The sequence below is a fragment of the Glycine soja genome, chromosome 11 (assembly GCF_004193775.1).
Source record: "Glycine soja cultivar W05 chromosome 11, ASM419377v2, whole genome shotgun sequence".
Classification (NCBI taxonomy): domain Eukaryota; kingdom Viridiplantae; phylum Streptophyta; class Magnoliopsida; order Fabales; family Fabaceae; genus Glycine; species Glycine soja.
Genome location: NC_041012.1, coordinates 51,614,872 through 51,639,567, shown reverse-complemented (window position 1 = coordinate 51,639,567; position 24,696 = coordinate 51,614,872). Strand labels below are relative to the sequence as shown.

At 34.3% G+C, this 24,696-nt stretch overlaps 4 protein-coding genes across 4 annotated transcripts; 2 read left to right on the top strand and 2 right to left on the bottom strand.

Moving 5' to 3' along the window:
- The first annotated feature begins 72 nt into the window (after nucleotides 1-72).
- On the top strand, nucleotides 73-1,433 carry LOC114376917 (NDR1/HIN1-like protein 13). The gene has a single exon (XM_028335242.1). The coding sequence runs from the start codon at nucleotides 384-386 to the stop codon at nucleotides 1,146-1,148; it is 765 nt and encodes a 254-aa protein (XP_028191043.1). The 5' UTR covers nucleotides 73-383; the 3' UTR covers nucleotides 1,149-1,433.
- Nucleotides 1,434-5,452: 4,019 nt separating this feature from the next.
- LOC114375070 (serine/threonine-protein kinase BLUS1) lies at nucleotides 5,453-7,253 on the top strand. The gene has a single exon (XM_028332819.1). It carries the CDS (start codon nucleotides 5,468-5,470, stop codon nucleotides 7,058-7,060), a length of 1,593 nt encoding a protein of 530 aa, XP_028188620.1. The 5' UTR covers nucleotides 5,453-5,467; the 3' UTR covers nucleotides 7,061-7,253.
- Nucleotides 7,254-10,133: 2,880 nt separating this feature from the next.
- On the bottom strand, nucleotides 10,134-10,989 carry LOC114373849 (LOB domain-containing protein 22-like). The gene has a single exon (XM_028331398.1). It carries the CDS (start codon nucleotides 10,827-10,829, stop codon nucleotides 10,182-10,184), a length of 648 nt encoding a protein of 215 aa, XP_028187199.1. The 5' UTR covers nucleotides 10,830-10,989; the 3' UTR covers nucleotides 10,134-10,181.
- A 2,412-nt stretch (nucleotides 10,990-13,401) lies between these two features.
- On the bottom strand, nucleotides 13,402-23,764 carry LOC114377110 (beta-galactosidase 17). Its single transcript, XM_028335506.1, has 19 exons — nucleotides 23,545-23,764; nucleotides 23,120-23,221; nucleotides 22,589-22,784; nucleotides 21,597-21,685; nucleotides 20,662-20,742; nucleotides 19,925-20,019; nucleotides 18,707-18,777; nucleotides 17,187-17,277; nucleotides 16,999-17,116; nucleotides 16,822-16,917; nucleotides 16,685-16,733; nucleotides 15,542-15,729; nucleotides 15,394-15,465; nucleotides 15,081-15,230; nucleotides 14,701-14,751; nucleotides 14,450-14,621; nucleotides 14,153-14,298; nucleotides 13,965-14,030; nucleotides 13,402-13,699 (listed from the first exon to the last, which is right to left on the bottom strand). The coding sequence occupies exons 1-19, from the start codon at nucleotides 23,731-23,733 to the stop codon at nucleotides 13,595-13,597; spliced, it is 2,127 nt and encodes a 708-aa protein (XP_028191307.1). The 5' UTR covers nucleotides 23,734-23,764; the 3' UTR covers nucleotides 13,402-13,594.
- Between the last annotated feature and the right edge of the window lie 932 nt (nucleotides 23,765-24,696).

Here is a 24,696-nt window from a genome sequence, read left to right as displayed (position 1 = left end):
GAGTGGGTTTCATTAGGTGAAAGAAAAACAAGTTGACCTTAAAGTTAAAGTCTTAAAGTATGATAAACGAGATATAGAAATTAGAAAGCGTGAGGAGGATTTTGCTGGTTTTATACGCGCCGAATGTGTGAGAGAGAAGGGAGAGCTGGATACAGCTAAATGGCTATGGTTAGAAAGTTGCCATCTTTCCCCTTCCTACCCCACCTTCTCCAAATGTTTAAACCCTAGTTATCCCAAAACAACCTCCTAATAACCCATTAAACCCCCCCTCTCATACACTCTCTAATCCAAAGAGAACACCACCCTTTTTCCTCATTCTCTTCCTCACTAAAACATCACACTTTTTTTCATTTCACCAAACAAAACAGTAACACCACACAGCCATGACAGACAGGGTGTACCCATCGGCCAAGCCCGCCGCGGTTAACGGCGCCGCCGCCAACCCATCTTTTCCGGCGACTAAGGCTCAACTTTACGGCGCCACACGCCCCACCTACCGCCCTCAGCCCCACCACCGGCGCCGGAGCAAGCGCCGGTGCTGCTGCACCTTCTTCTTCTGGCTGATCCTCACCGTTCTGATCCTCCTCCTCCTGATCGGCGTCGGCGGCACGGTGTTCTACCTCCTCTACCGCCCCCACCACCCCACCTTCACCGTGACGTCGCTGAAACTCTCTTACCTGAACCTCACCTCCTCCTCCAACACCCTTAACTCCCGCTTCGACATCACCGTCTCCGCCACGAACCCCAACAAGAAGATCCTCTTCGCCTACGACCCCACCTCCATCACCATCCTCTCCGCCGACATCGACCTCGGCGACGGCACCGTCCCCGGCTTCCAGCACCCGAAGAAGAACACCACGCTGATCAAAGGCTCCATCCTCAGCTCCGGCCAGGCGCTCCAAAGCGACGAAGCCTCACGCTTGAAGTCCAGCATGAAGAGCAAGAACGGGTTGCCACTCAAAGTGAATTTGGAAACCAAAGTGAAGGCCAAGATGGGAAATTTGAAAACCCCAAAAGTCGGAATCAGAGTCTCCTGCGACGGAATCAGAGTCAGTCTTCCCTCCGGTAAGAAACCGGCGACGGCGTCCACTTCTAACGCCAAATGTGACGTCGATGTTCGGTTCAAGATCTGGAAGTGGACCGTTTGATCCATGTAATAATGTACACCACCATACAACAACAGCACAGAGGTGTGTACTGTGTTAATGGTCTTATTAATTTGTTTTCTTCTTCTTGCCTTTGGTTTTTGTTTTTACCTTTTCCTTTTAGCTTCTTTTTATTTTGGTATTTGTCCATATTCATAATTAATTACTTGAATTGAATGCGTGTAAATGGCAACGAGGGTTGCCGGGGGATTCAGTCGGTGACAGTTGTTAGCATTTTCAATGTATACTAGTCTATTTTTTTCTACATAGTTTTGTATTTTTCTATTATATTTTGTCTCTGCTTTTATTCTTTTGCATTCCATCACAGATTCACATCATTATCATTATTTTAATCTGGTACCAGTTATATTTATATTACATAATGTTAAAAGGGCAGGCACCGGTTGTAATTTTTATTTATTTTAGGGTGGGGGAATGTAAAATATTTGTTGCTTGATCCCACAAGTCATTGTTTAATTATCACTAATAAATATGGTTAATCATTATGCTTTTAAGTCAATTGCTCAAGATAAGAAATAATTAAATGAAAAGACAGATTTTAATACTTGAAGCAGTTAGAAAGATTATCATGAATGTTTACACTTTTTTCGTTCTTTTGTCCCTTTTTTTTAAGAAAAAATTATACTTGTATGATAAATTTTACTATAAAAAAAAAGGAAAAAAAGAGAAAGGGAGAGAAATTTTTACAATGTAATAAATGATATAGATAAACACATAAAATAATATCATATAAATTATTGTCAAAATTATTCTATATTTATCATATTTCTTTTTTAAAAAAAAATGTGTTAGGCTTCAGGCTTGTACCGACACAGAAGTGTAAGATCAAGACACAAATAATTTTAACTTGTAGTGCTATTACAAAGTACAATGGTTAGTTTTATCTTGGCGTATACGAAAGTGTCTGATATGTTGACCCAAAATAAAAAAGATTGATTTAAAACAAGTAAACTGAGAGTTACATGGAAACGGTAGGAAATAGGGATGAAAATAGACAGGAAAGGACTGGCTAACCATTTTTTACAAACTTAAAGAGAGGTAATAGTTTGCATAAATTTATTTTAATTACTTAAAAAAAACATTTATTTAATAGTCTTTATTCCAATTTCAATGCTAGCAATAGAATTAGGTTGTTTAGTTCCTATGGGGTTAGAGGCATCTTTAATATTCCAATTCCAAAAAATTGCTAGTAAAAGAAAGAGTGATTTGACTTGTTGAGGGTGAGGTAAGGTGTGTGGTCACGAGATACGAATAATGGTAATCGCTATCGCTTTGAAAAGCGCCAATAGTGGTTGTGCTCTTTCTCAACTTCATAAATTTCTGCATAATTTTACAATGTTGCACTTGTCTTGTCCCTACTCTTTCCTCTTCCCTTAGCCTTCAATTATTGTGCTCTACTATCCCTTCCCATTCTCATTCAGGTGCTCTTTTCCTTGTACGGCACATAAACTTTATTTTTTATTCTTTAAATTTAGCATAGTGGTAAAATGTCTGGGAAAAGGAAAATATATACTTTCCCAAACTATTCAGTTAATTAAGTGCAGATTTACATTTATTATTTTACTGCTATAGTACGTGTATGGGGGTGAAAAATAATGATATATTTATAGTTAATGTCAAAAAGTTAAAGTTTACAAGATGGTTTTAATTTAAATTAAAAGTAGATATATTTTTAATTGAATTTAATATTTATGTATTAATAATATAAAATAGTTTTACACTCTCGTTTAATTATAAATTATCCTTTAAATTATTCTAAGATAATTATTTGTGTATTATGAATTCATAACTTTTTTTCTCTTTTTAATTTCTAAAGTTACATTTTATTAATTATAAATATTAAATAGAATTTTTTAGAACAACGAAAAGTTGTTTAAAATAAAGACAACTTTATCTACCGAATATGAAATCTTATTATATTAGAAGATAAACATTTACGACCCCATCAAACAAAACAGAAATGGATGAATAATCCAAATTAGAACTCTCGTCCTAACTAATGGAGTAAAATCAATAACCGTATTCTCGTCGTACTAACAGATAATAACTGTATTCATCGTCCAACCTGTATGCAATGCTATTATGAATCATCCATGATTGGAGAAAAAAGCTTTTGAATCTTTTCAAGGAGAGGTCTCATCAGCTATCTCTCTCTTTTTCTCTTTTCGAAAATTTAGGAGGAAAAAAAGAAGCCTTTCAATGTAGAGCAAGAAATACTTTTAGGTCTAAAAGAAACTTAATACATAACATGAAAAGAGGCTAAGAAACTTAATACTATATTGATAATTAAGAAGCTCAAGTCGGCCAACCCTGGTAGACTTACTCAGGGTAAAGAGTGAGTTGTTGCACAATTCTTTTTTGATCCACATTTCTTTGCAAAATCTTGATCCTATAAATAATTTTTTATTGCAATAATTTTCGAGCCAAGCTCAATCAAACCATGGAGAGATATTTGTCAAAAAAAAAAAAAACATGGAGAGATTTCTGAAATTTAACCATCCATTATTTTTTGGCTAGGCATATTGTTTCAGATTTTCTTTTGTTGCTCACTACTTCCACAAGGTCGTCTTTGAATTGATGAAGAATAATGCAATAATAAATAACATAGAGTGACATTAAGTGTTATAATTTGAATTGTTTAAAACAATAATATAAAAATGGAATGAAACATCTAAAATAACATTTTATTAAATTCCATCTATCCCTAATATGTAAAATATGGAATGAAATAAACTTATTCTTTATTAATCTCATTGTTATTCCAAAAAAGGAATGAAGACTCGCATCATCATGAAACAAAAACCATAATATGATAATTTCACGAGTTTAATATGCATACAATGTCAGTTTAAAAAATCAACCAATTGAAAATCAATTTAGTATAATTTCTAACAAAATTATTATTAAAATCAATAAATTTATCATATACATAATGATTTATACATAATGAAAGTATAAAAATATTCTACACTATCTATGCATATCCAATTTGTTCTAATTTTATTCTACATAATCTCATCCTTTCTGCCTTCTAAAAATAATATAATAATCTCATCCTTTTCATCCTCTTCAGCTAGCCATTTCATGACACCTGCAAGTTTGGATTGGGCCTTCTTAAGGATATTTTCTATTGGGCCCTGCAGCTGGGCCAGACAGCACCCCAATATGTACCTACTTCTTTCGATTCCCATGAAACCCCGCCTTGGAAGTATTTGATCTCTGGCACTGCCATTGAGAGAGTAATAAAAGCTTCATTCATGCTCAATGCGACCTCTTCTACAAATTCTTTTCACAATTCCAACCCATTTTTCTCATCTCTCCTTCAACCTCCCATATCCATATGCAACCATTCTTGGTCGCCCCCAATGATGAGCTTAATGGTAGGAATGTTTAAATTTAAATTGATTCAAAATAAAAAAAAACCAAAAATTGAACCGATATTTTTTTAATTTGTTTGAATGTTTTTTTTTTCACAAACCAATCAGTTTAGTTGGATATGTGGTTTGCATTTTATTATTATATGTATATCACTTGTATTTGTTGTTAAAAGTTTAAAATATTAAAAGATTTTGTAGATTGTTATTAACATATTTTTTTAATGTAATTTAATTTAAAAGATAAAAAAAGTATATAAATTTTAATAAAATAATATTTTAGTAATAGTTACAAAAATTGAACCAAATTAAGCCGGAAATTATATTGGTTGGTTTGGTGTGAATTTTATTTTCAATGAAAATCAAAATAAAATAAATCACATATGTTAAATTTTTTTTTGTTAGTATGAAGAATTGAACCCACAATAATTTTTTATTCCTTGTCTTCCTTCTTAACCTCTCAATTATAAATGTTTTTGATGATATGTAAGTTGAATAGGATCTTACTTAAATATATACTCCATCCCTTCCAAAGATTTTTTTAAAAAAATTGTTTGTTCCTTTTCATAAGATTATTTTTTAATTTTTAGATGTATTAATTATTTTTTTTCTCCAAAAATTAATAAAAAAATAAGTAAGTAAACAGAAAAAAATTGAAATTATAATATAATTAATTGAGAAATTTAACACAATAACTATTTTTTAAAGGAAAGCATTAAGAGTAAAATTTAGAAAGGTAGAGCTTGCATGTCTTGGAGTTGCAAATTTGATCTTCTTCCTCCATTACTTTGCTTTTATGGTAAAATGGAGGAGATCCCTCCACATATTCACGTGATTCCAACTGATTGATGAAAAGGGAAATAAATGAGTAATTTTGGTTACCTTAAAAAAGGTGACTGGCTATACAGCCTTATCGTGATTATTCACATGCATGCAGGAGAAGTCACGACAGCACTTTGTTTTCCTGCAACCCTCAACAAGAAAACCGCTTTAAACCTAAACCACACACTTTCTTCTCCATTTATTAATTCCTCCACTTCACTCCATGCATGCACCATATTCTTGAACCTCACACACATGTACAGTAGCATGGCTGCAACCAACGAAGCAGAAGAAGCAGCAGGAGGCAAAAGGGTCCAATACCCACTGGACTCTTCCTCCTACAAGCTCCTGAACGAGATCGGCGAAGGCGTGAGCGCCGTCGTCTACAAAGCCCTCTGCATCCCCATGAACTCCGCCGCCGTCGCAATCAAATCCATCGACCTCGACCGCTCCCGGCCCGACTTAGACGACGTCCGTCGCGAGGCCAAAACCCTATCCCTCCTTTCCCACCCCAACATCCTCAAAGCACACTGTTCCTTCACCGTGGACCGCCGCCTCTGGGTGGTGATGCCGTTCATGGCCGCAGGATCACTTCAATCCATCATTTCTCATTCCCACCCCAACGGCTTAACGGAGCCCTGCATCGCCGTGGTTCTCAGAGACACGCTCAACGCACTCTCCTACCTCCACGGCCAGGGCCATCTCCACAGAGACATTAAAGCCGGTAACATCCTCGTAGACACCAATGGGCAAGTGAAGCTCGCTGATTTCGGTGTCTCCGCTTCCATATACGAGTCCACCACCACCACGTCTTCTTCTTCGTCTCTCAAGTTCACCGATGTTGCCGGCACGCCCTATTGGATGGCTCCTGAGGTGATTCACTCACACACGGGTTACAGTTTCAAGGCTGATATATGGTCCTTTGGGATAACCGCGTTGGAGCTTGCGCATGGAAGGCCTCCCCTCTCGCACCTTCCACCTTCCAAGTCCATGATGCTCAAGATCACCAAGAGGTTTCGTTTCTCCGATGATTTCGATGACAAGTATAGGAAGGGGAATGGGAAGAAGTTCTCTAAGGCGTTCAAGGACATGGTGGCTTCTTGTCTCGACCAAGATCCTTCCAAGAGACCTACTGCTGATAAGTTGCTCAAACACCCTTTCTTTAAGAACTGTAAGGGAACCGATTTTCTGGTGAAGAATGTGCTGCAAGGGTTGCCCAGCGTGGAGAAAAGGTACAGGGAGAGCAAGGGTAATTTGCATGAAGATGATGATGATGGTGATGATGATGATGATGATCCCTCCATGCAGGTGAAGCAGAGAAGGATAAGTGGGTGGAACTTCAATCAAGACGGCTTGGAGCTTGACCCTGTGTTTCCAAACGATGTTAAAGAGGTTCGGTTTGGAGGAGAAACGGTTATCCAACAAGCTGCAGGAATGGAAAAAGTGAACAACAACAGTAGCAGTAGGGAAGGGATGTTGGCGACTCTGAATGTATTGAAAGGGAGCCTGGAGCAAGAGCTGTGGCAAGTGAAGTTTCTGGTGAATACGATACAAGGAGATCATCACGACACTCAAGTTCCTGAGGAGCAGGAGATTTCTAGGCTGAGGGCTCAATTGGAAAATGAGAGGATGAAGAACTTGCAGTTGGAGTTGCAGCTTCAGACCTCCAAGCTCCACCAGAAATCTGATTCCAACTAAAATCTGATTCCAACGATCATACATCTACCATATGTAGAGGAATTCTGTGTACTTTCTGCTCCTGTACCACTTATATTATGTGTGTCAACGTCAATGTTTGTATTTTTAATTGAAAGATTAAATTTCTGTTGTACGGATTAATGTTACACTTACCATAATTTTTTATAATTTGTCTTTTATCTTTTTCTTATCATACTCATCTTATTCAAAACTTTTGGCTTATTTCCTATTTCTCTCCATCCTAAATTGTATAATTTCTTGTTGTTAGATTCACATTTAATTATGATTATCCATATCTATTGTTATTGGTACACGTGGGGGACTAATAACATACAAAAATGTCTCAAACTAACGAGTAAGAGCATGTTAATTTGTATACATGTTCCATCCAGTTGATTCACATTTCAAATCACTGTTTTATAAGAAGCAACAAATACTTGCATTTTTGCCTGAACGTCTATTTAAGAGATGCAGAACGGAAAAAACAAACACACAACAAATAATCAAGTTAAACATTTAAATGAACCGATGGAGTCAATCATTTGCAACATCATTATGTATGATCCCAAAAAAAGAAGAAAAACAAGATTTTGTATCATTCGTACACCTAAGGCTTTGTTTAGTCTAGGAAAAAATAAATAAAAAGTGAGATGATCTTTAAGTTGTTTAATAAAAAATATATTAGGACACGTACTTAATTATATCAATGATCGTTGTTGCTTTTTTGAATTAAGAAATAATACAAAACCGATTTTGACCAATTTGCCATATTCTTAACTAGTTTTACACTAAATATTTGGAAGTTATTGTAAGTGTTATTTTTACTAAGACTCCTACTATTATTTGATCTTCTGTCATAATGTATAATGTGATGAGAAAAGGAAAAAAAGTAAGAGAAGTATAAGACAAAATATAAAAATTAGAGTGTGAAAAACTAAGATTATTTTCTGGTAATGTATGTAGAGTGTATTTGAGACTCAGACTAAAAAGAGTATATTTAAGACAACCATTAATTAGAAAAATAATAATGAAGTCGATCTTTAACTAATTTTAAAATTCTACTGTATTATACAAGTATAAACCTTTTAATTAATGACTATATAACAACATTTTATCCTCTAAACTTTAGCTTTCTAATTTAATTAGAGGAGGTGGATCTTATTTTCATTAAATGATATGGCAGCTGGTGAACGGTCATCCCACTAAAGCAACATGTGAAGTTTATTTCTGTACATTGGTAGGCAGACCAGACACGAGAGTGTAATCAACATTTACACTACGAATCGAGTTCCAGTTTTCTTGTGTTAATAGTTGTGGAATCTGAGTCTTAAACACTTGAATTTGAATCTAAACAGGTTTTTGAAATGAAAATGTAGTCCAGGCGCTAAAGGTTTGTTTATTGGAAACTGACATTCACTCCAAAGTCCAACGCAACCATGTCTGAATATTGGAAACTGTTGAGGCAAAACCATCGTCCACTGGCCACTTGAGGCAACTCAAACATACCAATTATTTAATAATCTCTGTACAATAATAAATTAAAAACCCTGCCTCAAATCTGAATACTAAACCGCTCTGCTGAAGTGGCAATCAATCTCTCCTTTCATTGCTGCTTTGTCTAACATAAAATAAAACAGCTTCATATCGTCACTGCATATTAGAAAATGTTGCGAATCAACAAAACAGAAAAACAGTTAATATGATCTTGATGTAATACACATACATAACAATTCATACAATAATTTATATGATATTAATAATTTGTGTTTATTTCTCTCCATCACATTATTTAAATTTTCTGTCTTTCTCTCTCGATCGGAGGGCATGGGTCCCATGTATATGGAAAGGGAAATGAGGCAGCAAAAAGATTCTAGCAACCAGAGAGAAGGCCATAGGAGTAGGGGAACAGCCTTTGTGGATGAGGCCAATGGCAGTCATAGAATTAGACTAGACTCAATTGTGTTGGAAGAGTAGTCCTGGTTCCCTGCAAATAATAGATGATTTGCTGAATGGTAGAAGACTTGTTTTGGGAACATCCAATTGTTCCTAGCTTGCCACAAATTAAAGAATCAAGAGTCATACCAAACAAAATGGACCATTTAATTTCTTGTCATAGTTAGGGGAGAGATGGATATAGGTCTTACCGTCTTATACACAGTTTTACTAGATTGACAGTCTCTGAAAGTGAAAGCATGCATGAATGAATGAATAATGGATTCCTCTTTTGTTCAACATCATTAGAGGAGGTGGACAAGTGCCTTCTAAACCGCTCGATAAGATATTTTCATTAGAATGTTTTTAACTTTGCTCTCCCAGCCAAACCCCAAATGTGATTGAAAATACTGGCTCTAGGATGAAGAGGAAACACCCTTCCTTTGCTGGGATCCAAGCACAACTGCAATGATTGGGAGAGGACAAGGCATCAATCTTCTAAACCAGTAACATCCACGTAATCTGACAGTGTACACAGTATAAGTTCCCAAAGTTAGGGGGAGATTTTGTTTCACCATCTCTGCTTTGAGCGTAAAAGCTATAAATATTCATCTCCCTAGTGAACTTTAGGCCAAGAAATATTCATCTCCCTAATGAACTTTAGGCCAAGATTACCACAGTAATCTCATGCTAAATACCACCAAGGCAAGGAGTGTATTTTCTTTTCAAGCAATGACACACAAACATCTACCAACACCTCTAATTTCTTTATCCTTCTCTTCCTGTTATATTATAAATCTTATAATACTTATATTTTTCTCTCATCTTATAATACTTATATTTTTCTCCCTCTATATGTCTTGTAGCATAATGGATATTGATGAAATATTTTTTTTTCCCAAATGCAATGAATGTGTCTCCATAAGACATGAGCGAGTAAGAGGTATATATATTGTCATATAGAGACAATAAATATCACTTCTAATTTTTTAAATTTAATTAAAAGTCTGGTGTCATTCAGAACTTCTCTTTCCTCCTTTGATGTACATTAACTCATTCAACCAACCATAATATCCAATCAAACATAATAATGATAACGCATAATTTAATTTTAATTGTAAACTACATCAATCAAATTCATTTAAAAAATCAATACATAAACTTATATACAAACCTATAAACTGGTGGATTAATATTGGGCACTTGAATCATCTGATTTTATTTTATCCATCAGATCAAGAACACCAGGCTTTTGATCGTATCCATAATCAACAACAGGATCTTGATCTTGATTGATGTCATTCTCTAAGGACAAGGGTGACAAAGGAGGTACAGCGTTCTGAATGGTCCACATATTGATATCATCTTGCAGAAGATTGTAGTTAAAGCATTGTTGTTGTTGCTGTTGATGCTCCTGTGGAATTTGTTGTTCAAGGGGGTAAGGAGGCTGAGGAGTGACATTATTGATGATGTCAGGAGAATTAGAATTAGGAGGGTGTGATTTGAAGAAAGCAAGGTGTTGAAGAAGAAGATGAAGTTCTTGGGTGGCGTAATCGATCTGAGATTGCAATTGGAGGACGAGCCTGTAGCAACCGCCAATGGGGTCACGGGCGCGCATGTCGGATTCGTAGATAACGGTGCTCATGGCTAAGTCTCTGTGATGCTGATCGAGGGGCTTAAGCATGTTAGTGATCTTGCCAACCCCGAATAAACGATGGGCATTAAGGAACTGTTTTTGGCGATCATGAGGAAAATAAGGTGCGAGAATGCAGTTGGACCCGCACTTCCTGCGTTGGTACTTACAAGCTGCACATGCCTGTGTGCTGCTCCTTGACATCCTTCATGCCCGCCGCGATTGCAATGCCTTTATTTTCTCCGCCCACTTTCTTTCTTCCTCTTATTAATTGCTAACAATTCTATATATCATATCGTATCATATTCCTCACAACTGATTCTGTTATGCCAATACGATTTTCTTGGATCGTGGAATCAAATCTTATTAAAGCTTCTTTTATATTTAACTATTAATTATTAATTTCTTCAAAATTAAATTGATCTCTTGGTCTCGTTGCTATATATATGTCTAGGGCATGATTTAGTATTTTCTGAATTAGTCATATGGCTTAATTTAGTAATTTATACAGAATAATGCAGTTTTGACTTTTTAAAGTCTAGTCAAAAGCTGAAGATATAACAACTAGTAAACTACACAAACATACATGCTGTTTGTTGTTTGAAGTTTGAACAAACTACTAAGACCCGTCTCGATAAGATCTTTTTAAAGATGACATCCACAACTCTATTTCCTTCACTTCACCTGTTGTTACTTTAAAGATATTATATATCCAAATCAATTCCATTCACTTCACCTGTATACGCTTTAATCCCAACCACAAATTTTAGTGTTTGTATGGTAAAGATTCGTAATTATTTTAATAAAATTAAAAATGATTTTTTTAAAAGACTGATCAATATTAATTATTAATTTGTTAGCTTTTGTAACTGAAAAAGATAAAATTAAAATTGACAATAAATAAATATATCTATATAAAAAATTACATTATAATTAAAATATATAATAAATAAGTATCGTTAAATTTATGCATTATATTTTTATTTTATAATGAATAACTTAAATTATGTTAAACAAGTAATTTTTAACTATAAATAATTTCTGTCATAAAACTATAGATATATTTTTTTTAAAAAATCTATTGAAATTTAATTTTGAAATAGAAATAAAAGATGATAGATTAAAAAAGGTAAATTGTTAAAAAGATCAAGTGTAAAAATCTTTATATTAATAAAAGAAAGTAAAAATGTCTGGGAGGAAATCCTTATGAGTGGATTTTTTATATATTTTTTATAATTATAAATTAATTAGTATCAAGTAATTATGATAAATATTTAATTTTTTAAATAATTAGATTGATTATTATCAATCCGATTTAAAATTCTGAAGAACAATTAAATTTATGACAATTAATAACTATAAATTAGTTTTATCAAGTAATTATGATATTTTTAAAATTTCTAAATAATTAGATTAATTATTATCATTATCAATATTCTCTTGTTAGCTAATTGATGAGGTAGATAGTAAAATATTCACAAGAAAGGAAGGAAGAGTGAAAGCTCCCGTCTCCAAATTATATATGCTAATTTATTTATTTATTTTTGAACGACCAACAATTTTATTAAAGAAACAATCCTTTAGGAAGAACAAGACGTACCCGTACAGGATCTAGAAAACCAAATAAAAGCAAAGAAACAAAACAAAATACGTAAGAGCATACGTAAACTCCATGTGCCTTACACCCCACACCAAGAAGCCTAGAAGCACTCACGAAAACTAGAACAAAATTACAAAAACCACCAAATCTCTGATGCCAAATACATGAAAAACCAATTCTAAAAAGATCATATGAAAAGTATCAGATCCCAGCCCCACTCACCCTAACAGCAAAACACAACTCCCCAAACATTGAAACACACCATGATCACTTCAAACTTTAAAAGAGTACTAAAAATTAGGTTTTCTACATCGATTATTTGATTCTTTTAACATCGACTTGTTGTTGTAGCTGAAGTTGTTGAAAACTCACCACCCTACAACGACAGTTGATGGACCGATATAGAAAGACATAAATACGAAGTCGGGCCTCGAGTCAAAGCCGCCTTAGAATGATGCACATTCTACGTCGATTCTAAAGATAAAATCGATATAGAAATATGTTGAGAAATCTACATCGATTTTCAAACAACCGATGTAGAATGCTGCTCATAATGACATAATTCTACATTAGTTGTTTGGGATGACCATCTTAGTATTTTGAGGGATCAACATTGGTTATTTGACAAGATACATAACACCATGACTTCCTCGGCAACCTCCACAAGCCACCAAGACAAGAGAAAGAATTTTGTAACCACGAGAGAGGATATTTGAATCCCCTCATTCTCCCTTTTAGTCACTCCTAGGATAAAATCTTTACCTATTCCACAATATCACTGACAGTAAAATTCTTCCCTTTGAAAACCATTTTATTCCTCATTTTTCACACTGATCACACCACCGCAAACCATAACACCTTCCACCCATCCATATCAACAGAAGAACCCCTCCCACAAATAATTTTTTCGTAGATTCCACAGCTGCTTGACACCCAACACACCATACATCCTCCCCTTCCCAGAGGCTTCGACATGAAAGATTATGTTTCAAAGTAATCCTATCACGCAAGACTTTCCACACAAACATAACCATCTTTAAGGGGACGATAAGCATTTTATATGCTGATGAAACCGTGTCAACACCTAAAGGATCCTTTACAAATAATACAAGAGTTCCTATCTCATAATGAGTTCCTATCTCACAAAAAGATATAGCATATTAGAGGCAAGTGCTATGAGTTACTTTAATGTAAAAAGATTTAAATTGTAATGGTGAGGTTTTTCTTTTGTGCAGAATTGTAGCTAAAAATTAAAGAGCAATAATAACCATAGTTAATATTTACAAGCATAATGACTTGATAGTCATTCGATAACCTCCAAATTCTTACATGTATTTTCAAAGGTCAAGCATATTTTTATGACAATTTATTACAGCTGATGGAGACTCGTCCCACTAGAGCCACATGTGAAGTCTGGCTCATCCACTGTGTGCACCACAAGTTCGGGGTCTGGAGATTCCAACTCTAGTATTACCTGTACAAGTAAATCAAGTTGTGAATTGTGTTTTTCATTGATACATACAAGTGAATATAATTCAGTGAGATAATTCACAAAAAAATAAAATTAAGTTGATAAATGATAACTATAAACAGTTGAATAACGACGTGGTTAGAGACAGTTAGAATAGTTGAATTTATGTTAGCCGATGAAACTTAATACTAGTAGTATAGGTAAAATTTACAAGTCATGAAACAATAATAAATGCTAGAGTTAAAAAATGGCAATTCTCAAGACATACCAAAAAGTTATCTCCTTGTTTAAGGAGTGGAGCAGGAACGTAGAGGTTGCACTGTGGTCCTCTCAACTATCAAAGAAACAAAATTAATATTTGAAAGCAAAAACAACAAGAGTTAGAGAACTAACTATTATGCAACATAATCACAAATATAATTCATTTAAGAGAACTAAAAGACTATTTTACTTTACCGGCCAATATCTTCCTATATTGAAGTCATTAACAAACACAATGCCTTTTCCCCAATTGTTGAATGATATAAATGTATCCTTGACCTGACTTGATTTATCAATTAAGAAGTGGCCCGAATAAAAAGCAGGTTCTTTTGAAGTATTCCCTGCAGAAAAAGAAATACCTTGGTCAATATTTGACATCAACGATTTAAATTACCATGAAAGTGATGACTGAGAAAAGTACGAGATAGTACAAAAAAGCATTGATGGATAACGGTATCCTTTTCCACCTGATGTACTTTAGCACACACATACCATTCTTATAAATCAACTTTTTTCTGAATGATGATATGCCACTGAATGCAGAATATGCAACTTGCGTGATGGGATTGTAGGTTGACATTTCATTCAGGTTGTGCAAAGGAATAGGGAACATTTTCCACCCTTTTACTTGTTCCTTGTCCAGATAAACAGAAGACAGAATGCCCTGTAGAAGTTGTGACAAACATAAAAAAATTACCATCAAAACATTTAGAGCAGCATCGTCAACTTCAGATAACCCTTACCTTCCTATCAAAGATGAAAGACCCGTAATTTACACGACCCATGTTTTCAACCTACAAAGAAGGGGGGGGGGGAAGCATTCAACTAAAAATATTATAAGCTGAAGGAAAACTCTTCAGAAGATGTGTGGCATCTTAATCATAAACAACTATTTAAATAAATTAAGGAGTTAATTAATAAATAATGTTAACTTAAAACCGTATGAAATACCATGGGGGTCTGACTCAATTGGACGAGAATCAGATCGTGAACTTCCACCAAGTAAAATAATCAAAACATTAATGTTTTCTTAGTCCAAGATGTAAGCTACTCAACTAAAAAATGGCCAAAACATTTTTCTGTACAAAAAAAATAAGAATACATAAAGATAGTAGTAACGTACCAGAATAAATAAGTTGATCTTAGAATGGCATTTAATATCCGGAAGAGTTACTTTGTTATTTAACCACCTTTCAATAGTTCCAATGTAAGTTGGCCTTGCACCACTTTCTTCAGAGGGGCATGAAATAAATACTTGAGCTCTGTCATGTAACTGCACATTCATCATTTATTGTATTCAGAGAAGCAAATTTCTTCTAGATAGATGAGACAATCTGTAAACTTTCTAGCTATCGGGTAATAGAAATAAGATGATAGTATCAGACGAAAATAGCTAGAAAACAAAATGAGAATTAATGAAAGAATTCAAATAGCACCTTTGGTATGAACAAAATTCTTCCACCTCTCTTTGCTTTGTATTCAGTGACATACAATACGAAACCAAACAACTGAACATAAAGGCTAAGCTTCAATAATACAAAATAGGAGGAATCTTGCACACCAGTATGAACAGAAATCACATACCTGGCCCACATACTCCATTGACATTGGGGTTTCAGATTTAAACACATTGGTGGAATTGGTGAAATCAAACATGTCAAATACGAAAGCCTCTCTTTGTAAGTGAATTGGTCCGTATCTTGCCTTTTCATTATTAGAGGGAATAGATGGAAGAGGTACTGAGCTATATCTGGCTATAACCCTTCGAATAGCTGAAACATACACAAGCACAAATTTAAAATTTTGCTTGGATGATCACATTGAAAATAACAATGTAACAAATAATGAAAAAACCAGAAGGGGAAACGAATATTAGTTTGGATCAATGAGAAGATATTCTTCAACTGAATATATGATATTTTATATCAATACAGAAGTGGTTAAAGTATTAAACATTATAGATAGTAAAGTTCCTCATAAATTTGATTAATAATGTGAGAGGGTGACTGATGAGAAAAGCATGACTCTGTTGAAACTGGCTTGTCCGGTGTGTTTTATGGGGAATGTTTTCTATCTCTGCATGAACACCCAAACTATAACAAATATCATATTTTCTTTTCCCTATAAAATAAGACAAATCTCTTAATTCTGAAAGCCTAAGTTACAAAGGGTGTGGCTTTGAAATCTCAACTATTTTTAAAACAAAATAATAAACACGAAAAACTCAAAAACATAAAGCATATAAGACATAATTAGAAATTTAAAGTTGTTGGAACTTGGAAGTAGTTAGGACTTTAAAGTTTCAACTGAAAGTCGCTAAACTTTTCTGTATCCATGTCGGTGATAGCATTTTCTTTTGCAGCAATACATAATATATGCATCTCCAACTAGTTTTGGATTCATTGCACAGCTCTTTCAAATTTTTGCAATTATGATGCTAATGGCTTTATGTACAGTTTTCAACTCAAGTTTATCTATGCATTGGTGAGTTGAAGAACTCCTTGGATAGTACGATGTAACAATGGAGAGTGGTGCATGAATGCTAGAAGTGATACAATTCACAAGGGATAGAGAAAGGTATTCATGTTACTGGAATGCCCATAGCTGGGGAGAACTCAGAAATTTGAGATAAAAATTTGCAAAATAGTCACACAAAAAAATATTGAAAATGTAAATATTAGCAAACTCTTGATAGCTTGAAAATGAGAGAAAACACAAGATCCATACCATTGAATTTTGAATTGTCAACGTCACCAGATTCCCTAATTGGTGCATCCTGGATATGAGATAGTCAGTCCAGTTTGTAGTACACACAAGACAGTTCACTATGGAAGGTGCAACATAAGGGTTAAAAGATTTCTAACATAATCGTATGAAGTGAGATCAGGTTTGTAGTCAGCCTCATCTACACCAGTATTTGCTCCATTATAAAATCCAAAGTTTGTCCCACCATGGGCCATCTGAAAATTAGAAAACCCAAACCAAAATGATTATTCAAAATGTGATTTCCAAACCATATAATGGTAGAGGTTGAGACATACATAGAGAACTGCAGAACCATTTTTTTGCAAAATTTTTTCAAGAGCAGCTGCTGTAAAATCAGCATCAGTCTGAGCATTTTTCTCTCCCCAGTGTGTAAGCCACCCGGTGTAAAATTCACTGATATGACAAGCACTTTGAGTATTAACATTTGATAAACAAAAATAATATTTCATAGGAGTACACTTACGCTGACAAAGGTGGTGATTTTCCTGGGGCATTGAACTCCTTTTGTAACTTGAATATAGGCCAAGGATCTTCACCAGTACCAAAGTCAACAGCTACAAAAATATAATATGTATTACGTTATATGATCAAATATGGTCAATGCAATGTTTGTGGTGTAAGGTGTAAACTGATGAGAATAATATGCAGTTATAATAGGTCAAATCACTGATAACTGATAAGCACCCAAGCATAGGGAAACCCTCCCTAAAACCTAGCAACTGTTAAAGGGGAAGAAGAAAGCCACTTAAGTACTCCCAGGCCCCCATACTGCTCAATGCAGGACTTAGGCACCCGCGCATAAGATGAGCAGACACCCCAATTGATAAGCACCCAAGTACTTGGAGAACCCTCCCTTAAAAGCTAGCTATTAAAGGGGGAGAATGAAGCCACTTAAGTACTCCAACAAGCATTCCATACTACTTGATGTGGGACTCCCCATAATACCCAAATTCCTATCTTAGCACCACCCCTGAGAGCTGACATCCCGGGGGCAGTAATGTATGGGTCATGTGAGAAGATAACCAGTAGAGCAGTTAGTTAGTTGTTACAACAGTTAATAGTTCGTTTCAGGTCAATATATACAATGCACTGCAGATTCAGATTGTAAAGGCTCAGAATTTGGGAAGACTACAATCAGAAGAAGATTCAGATTTCAGATTGTAATGGTTCAGAATTTGAGAAGACTACAATCAAACTTCTCTCTCCTTCCACTCTTCTTTATTCTTGGTTACACCCAATGGGGTGCAGGGGTTTGGAAAGTGTACACTTGAAAGAATAGGAAGCAACCAAGTTAGTCAACTGCAATCAATTAGGCAGTTGAATGTCTCATGTAGTCAGTTACGGGAAGTTAGGCTGTCAAATAGTGGACCCACTGTGTAATTGGATTCATTCTTGGAGTACTGAGTACCCAAACCTTCTCTGTTGTAAGGGGAAACCCTTGGGGGAGTCTCTCCCTTTTCTTCTGGACTCTCTGTTTTGCTCTATCGGTAGTGCATTCTTTGCACCTGATTTCATCTCTACAATCCTAAGAAATACTATAAACTTACTAGTTACTAGGTTCTCAAGCCTTCTAAAAATATAGTCTACCACTATACAAGAATTTTGAGTATTCTTTCTTGATAGTTTGCTAAACTAATCTCCCAATTGGAATGTCATATGTTCTTTAAAATGCAAATTTATGCCTAGATGGTAAGTTAATTTATTGTGCCACTCCCTCTATTAGAGTGCCACATGTAATTTTTTTAAAATTAGTAAAGTAGGAAAAAAAATAGGTTTTTAACTGAGCCCAATGGTGTCTTGAGATCTATGAAGCCGACCTCATCTAGTGGAATAAGGTTTTATTGTTGTTGATTCTCTTTTTTAGCTTCAACATTTTTATCTATGTTTTAGTTTTAAGTCTATATTTTTTAATATAATTCTATTAATAAGAATAACTTAAAAAATAAGTTAAATCAGGAAAGAAAAACATAAGATATATTTCACCTGAAAAGATGGTATCCCCACGAATGGTTCCTTTCTCAAGAGTTTCCCTGGTGCCTCCATCTGTAGTGTATCTGAAAACAGTGGTATTGAAAACAAGTAATAAAAAAGTATATCCCCCTCAAACTAACCTAGATATTGCATTTTTCCATTATCTGTTTAAATTTTGGGTTTTTAGGGGCATACTAGTACATTATAAATAGAAGTTCAAAAGTTGGAATTCAACTTCATGTTTTGATTTTTAACCAATCCTTCTTTGTGGATAAATATATCAATACCTTATTCTGAACAATATACCACTATTGCACATTATCTGATTTGTCTCAAAACATTAAAAAGACCACTCCAAAAGTGTGTGTGTGTAGACAAGAGAACTTTTACAGTCACCAAATGATTGGTTCTCCTTACCATCTTTTCATTCCTTGCACAAATTATAATATGTCTAGACATGAATTCCTATGAGACTGTCAACTAAATTTGGTAAAGTTAATTATGAAGATGCAAGAAGATTTAAAATTGCATAATTTTGAGATATAGACCCCATCATAAGGGGAGCAGGACATGTATGGATCTCTTGGAGAATATATTAGTGAAAGTAAGATTAAGTGAAGAAAAATGAAATAAGAACTAGGAACATTTATGATGTTTGTAATTATTGATTGATTCAATTGTTTGAATGGAAACTTTTCCTCATGTCAGGATTTAATAATGAATGTTTTACCCTCAATAGCTCAAATTTGGGATCATTTGGGGTTGAAATTGTCTTTATGCAATAGAATTAGGACTACTAAAATGTGCCTATACAGAGATTTTTACATAATCAGACAGTGTTGAATGACTTCTTTTTATCTTAGCTTCTCCCACTACATCCTCTGATACTCCTCTTTCTATAACTTGTCTCTCCTTTTTTTTCAATTTGTCCATTTCTTATTACAATCTTTGCATTTTCCTTGACAGTTAAATTACTGATACTGACAGATACAGACAGAAAGAGAACAAAAACCCATGATCTAACTCTTCAGATGACCCTATTCCTACAATGACAAGGATGACACACTAGAGAATTACAACTATTAAATTGCCTAAAAAGATTATGTGTGTTTAAATAAATTGATAACAAACCAAGATCTTTTACTATAACACATTTATATCATATTACAGCAGGATATTTCAGTTTAAGAACAATGAAGTGAGAGGGTTCAAAAACATAACAACTCTTACAAAATAACATCATGCCCAAGATGACCTCTTGCCAGGGTGATCAGGTGATGGAGATATTCTTTGTCATCTCCATAAGAACCATACTCATTTTCAATCTGTGTCAAACAATGTCATATAAATCAATATAATTCTCCTATCACAAGATAAGTGGTTAACATTCAAAAGATAAGAAATGCACAAATCTTGAGAAATATTCAATGATGGTGATTTTAAGTCCAATCATAATAAAGAAATTCCAGCAATCAGGAATTTACAATTGTAGAGGAATACTTTCACTTTTAGACAAACTACTTTCCACTCAATGTAAGCAAACCACACATAATTTAAGTTTTAAAGAAAACAAATAGGATGAGAAATAATAAAATATTAGGATTCATAACATTTTTTTCAATTTATGATGTTAATGGTATTATTGGGCTGGGCTTGTACCAGTTAAGTTCTACGTACAACATCAGTATTAAATTATTAATGACTTAAATTATTAGTACATGCTATAAGTGGTGTCTCTAAACACATCCTATCAATTATTTAAATTATTTCTTTGCATTTCTCATCATATCCCTATAATTTTAGGTAGCAAATTATTCCAGTTTCAAACTAAAGCAAATAAACGTTTTGTTTTTGAAGTCAAAACACAAAACTTTCATATAATTTATGTTTTGCAAATATCTGGTATAATAATGCCAAATTGCCAATCAGGTAAGCAGAATTAATAAATTCTACCAAAAATAGCATACCTGAACCATTATTATAGGGCCTCCATTTTCATATAGAAGAGGAACAAACTTTGGAAGCAGGTTACCCCACCATCTTTCAACCTTAAATTCCAAACTTTAATAAGTCCAAATTTCAATAAAAGTAATGTATAAACATGGAGAAAGACATACAACAAATGCTTTCAAGCACATAGACATCGTAATGAAAATCATAGTATTTAGATTCACAATCTAGAATTGTTTACAAAATGTTATGAGCTCAATAATCGCACTACAAGACATTGTTACAATGAAGCCACAAATAAAGTTCACCCTTTTCCCTTTTGGAAATAACAAATAGATTGCATAATTAAGCATAGCCTGACAGCAAAGGTATTAAATGATTCCTCCAATGAGGCTGATTCAGTGATATCCAACTTGCTCAATTCCTAGGTTTGAACCCCCACTCATTGTTCATGGGTAAGTGGCCTATTTTCTGCTGCTTCCTGAAGTAACCCCATTTGCAAAGAATCCTTGTGCATTAACCCCAACATACATGTTTGAAGGTACTCCCAAACGTGTCAGGTTGTAATAAAGGCACCATATTCCCTGCTGGCAGTCCCAGTCCCCATTTTCTCAAGCAAAGAAAAAAGCCAGTATACATGGGAAAACATTTTTTACAACTTTATATATTCACTAGTTTCAATACTGGTGCTACACGTGGTTAAAAATAGAATAAATTACATGGATCCCTCCCTGATGTGTTCCCTTATTACACCCAATACCGTTTTTGAGATATGTTGAGTTGTGTTTCCAAAATTGAAAAACATTAAAGGGAAAAGCAGAAAAACAGATAAGAGACAAAAATCTAGAAGGAATAACATAAAAATACAACTCTAACCATAAGATTTGTGAGTGTAAAAAGTTAGTTGTATGGCAGACCAACATTATCATAAAATATACTGAGTAAAGCATACCAGTTGAAGATAAGTAGGATCAGATGATCTTGGTTTGGGGGTTGGGTTCATGGAATAGAACCAACCTGGGAAACCGCCCCAATCCCACTCTGAAATAAATCAACAGTAACTCATCATCTTGAATTCTTGTATACCATTTTCAACAAACTATCAACAGAAACAGAGATGGCATTAAATAAACTGCATAAAAGAGGAAATAACATAAAAATAGATAAGATTGTATTCTAGAACAATGTCAAAGTTAGTGCACAGCATATGGATTACGGAAGCCAAACATTCTTTTGCTTCTCTATATCATCTATAAAGAATAAGAAATGGAAATATTTGTGCCAAAAGATGACAATGGGCAGCCATACAGACTTTGGATTGGCAACATTTAACACATGTTGCCTTCTGTTGTTTAGACGTATTACATAGGAAGAAGTGACTATTTGGCATTATGGATCGGGATGATAAATTTGACAGGTCTCTCAGATTTGAAAATCATCATAGCAAGATCATTAATATTTATGTTTATATCTTTTGATAAATAAATCTGCATATAGGCAGGATGAAGGCAAGCAATTAAATGAATTTCACATCTGTAATTCAAGATATTTATTAAATGAAACGTAAGCAGCAGAACAGAACCATACATCAGAAAACTACAATTAGGAAAGGCAGAGCAAAGGATGGCTTTTAGAGTGGAGAAACTTGGTGATTAAAAATTTCAATTCAAGATTGGTTAAATATTACAAGAAATTTCAGCAAGTGAATCTAACATATAAGCATAATTATAATGTTCCATATAATCTTAAACGGTGCACCTGAATAGAATATATCAGTGAGGAAATTTTTCATGGAACTTGCATGATATGGGTTTTAAGTGTTTTACAATTCTGCTTTCTTGTTAAAAAAGATATAAAAATCTAAGAGAGTACATAGCAAAAATTACAATTGAAGCTCCCTAATAAATTGAGTAAATGGAACATTTAAACTGTAAGATATGTAACCTCCGCATATGTATGGTCCGGGTCGAATCATCACAAGGAGACCATGTTTGTGACAAAGGTTGAGGAATGCTTCAATGTTTGCAAAACCCTCAAAAACAAGCTTTCCCGGTGCGGGCTCATGCAGATTCCAAGGAACATATGTCTGAATTGTGTTCAAGCCCAATGCCTTGGCTTTTAACAGTCTATCTTCCCAGTACTGCGAATTAGAAAAAATCAATATCATTGTATAAAAGTACTTAACTCGAACAAAATAAATTGCTTATGAGTTATGACCTCCCAGAGAAATGGAGCAAAATTCATTTATCAGTCTGTGTTATCCTTATGAGGAAGATAACAAGAGGGCGTGATAGCTCACTCAATTTTCTTGTTATGCTATGTGCATAAGATACCAAGATAAAAGAACCAAAACATATTTAAAGAGGAGGAAGCAATAATATTGCCATTGATTGTAACAAAATTATGATGCGTATTGTGCGAATTGTTGAAAATTCCTCTCATTAAACTAAGAGATGCAAGCAAGAAGTGTAGTACCTCTGGATGCACTCGAAAATAATGCACGTCACCACCGATGATCTGAAATGGTTCACCATCTTTCCAGAACCTATCGTTGGCGATCTCGAACTTTCTGTTAACCTGATCACCAACAATCACAGTTAGTTAAGGTAGAAAATAACAAACAAACTAGTTCAAGCTATCTTAGAATTGAAGAAAGTATTTATATCATAGTATTGTCCTATTTTAATAATAATAAAAAAAGCTATAAGTTAAAAACTTTTTCACTACCAGCTCAATATCACTGATTCAGCGAACACAACAATTTTAGAAACTACGATCTACTATCCTTAGCAATTAGCAAAGAGCTAGTTAATGCAAACTAAATGGCAATACTCAGATTAAAAAAAAAGATGAATGTATAAGAGAGAATTGAGTCGCGGGAAATGACTGAAGGAACTTACTGTATTGCGATGAGAATGGTGAGAGGAGAAAGAAGGAAGAGGAGCGAAAACAGGAAGAAAGGCGCAAAAAAGCATGAAAGAGACGAAGATGAACAAAATGGTGGGCTTCGAGCTTAGCTTCTTCGCCATGGCCAGCAATTTCGAAGCTGCACCGCTGGTCGTCTTCTTCTTCTTCAATCCGATTCTCATTCACCAAACCCAATTCAAACACACTTCACTATATTTAATATTTATGGGGTCAAATTTCATATTTCCCAACCCCATTAATTTAATTTCATTTATTTTATCTAAAAGTATCACAAGGACTTAAGTTTTAGTCTTACTATTAATTAATTTAAATGAGCTATAAGGGGGTAATTTATAAATATTTATGTAAGTGTTGTTGTTGAGTTTGGAAGCCTATTATTAGTGTATTTGGATAACATTAAAAAATCAATTTATCTTATAAAATTATGATAATATCATGAAAAAAAGAAGTAATTATTTATTATTATTTTTATCATAAAAAAATAATTAATTATTTTTCGCTGAATCTAATTCAAACACATTGTATGTCACTCTATATGACTCATCCCATCATATCAATATATCTTTTCTAAGCAAAGGGCACTCTATAATTTGAGGCATGGCCTCCTTAACCAATATTGGCCTTCTCTACAAACATGACAAAGCACCACAAGCCCATCAATGTCATCCACATTTTAGAGCAGACAAGGATTCGCAACATTTGTATTCTATAACTAGTACTGAGAAATAAGAATACGAATGTGTAACTACTAACTGGAATATACTTCTATTCATTTCAGTTTCGAAGATGACACAATTTTATTCAATATTCATTTTCTATCCCTTTCAAATAAGCCAAAAATAGGAGTTTCCACTAGCACGGTCACAGCATTGCCAACGACAAAGTATCCCCAAAAACAATATTTCAAATGGACCGAGTAATGTTAAGCTATGGAATACTGACACCAATACCAACAGGGCACGGACACAGATATATGAACACCTGTAATGTCCAAAATATAAAACGTAATACGAATATCGGATATCGTGATGTTAAGAGGTGAGGTACTCCGGTACTCTAATAGAACCAAACAAAGAACAAATACAGAGAGGATTTTTGGTGTACTAAAATTAAACAAACTTATG

Bases quoted from the DNA above. Each gene is read 5' to 3' on its own strand.
- LOC114375070 (XM_028332819.1), top strand. From the start codon at position 5,468: ATGCATGCAGGAGAAGTCACGACAGCACTTTGTTTTCCTGCAACCCTC.
- LOC114373849 (XM_028331398.1), bottom strand. From the start codon at position 10,829: ATGTCAAGGAGCAGCACACAGGCATGTGCAGCTTGTAAGTACCAACGC.
- LOC114376917 (XM_028335242.1), top strand. From the start codon at position 384: ATGACAGACAGGGTGTACCCATCGGCCAAGCCCGCCGCGGTTAACGGC.
- LOC114377110 (XM_028335506.1), bottom strand. From the start codon at position 23,733: ATGAGAATCGGATTGAAGAAGAAGAAGACGACCAGCGGTGCAGCTTCG. The intron at 23,222-23,544 runs GTAAGTTCCTTC...GTTGGTGATCAG, and splicing joins ACCATTCTCATCGCAATACA to GTTAACAGAAAGTTCGAGAT. The intron at 16,918-16,998 runs GTATGTCTCAAC...TCTAATTTTCAG, and splicing joins ATGGTTCTGCAGTTCTCTAT to ATGGCCCATGGTGGGACAAA.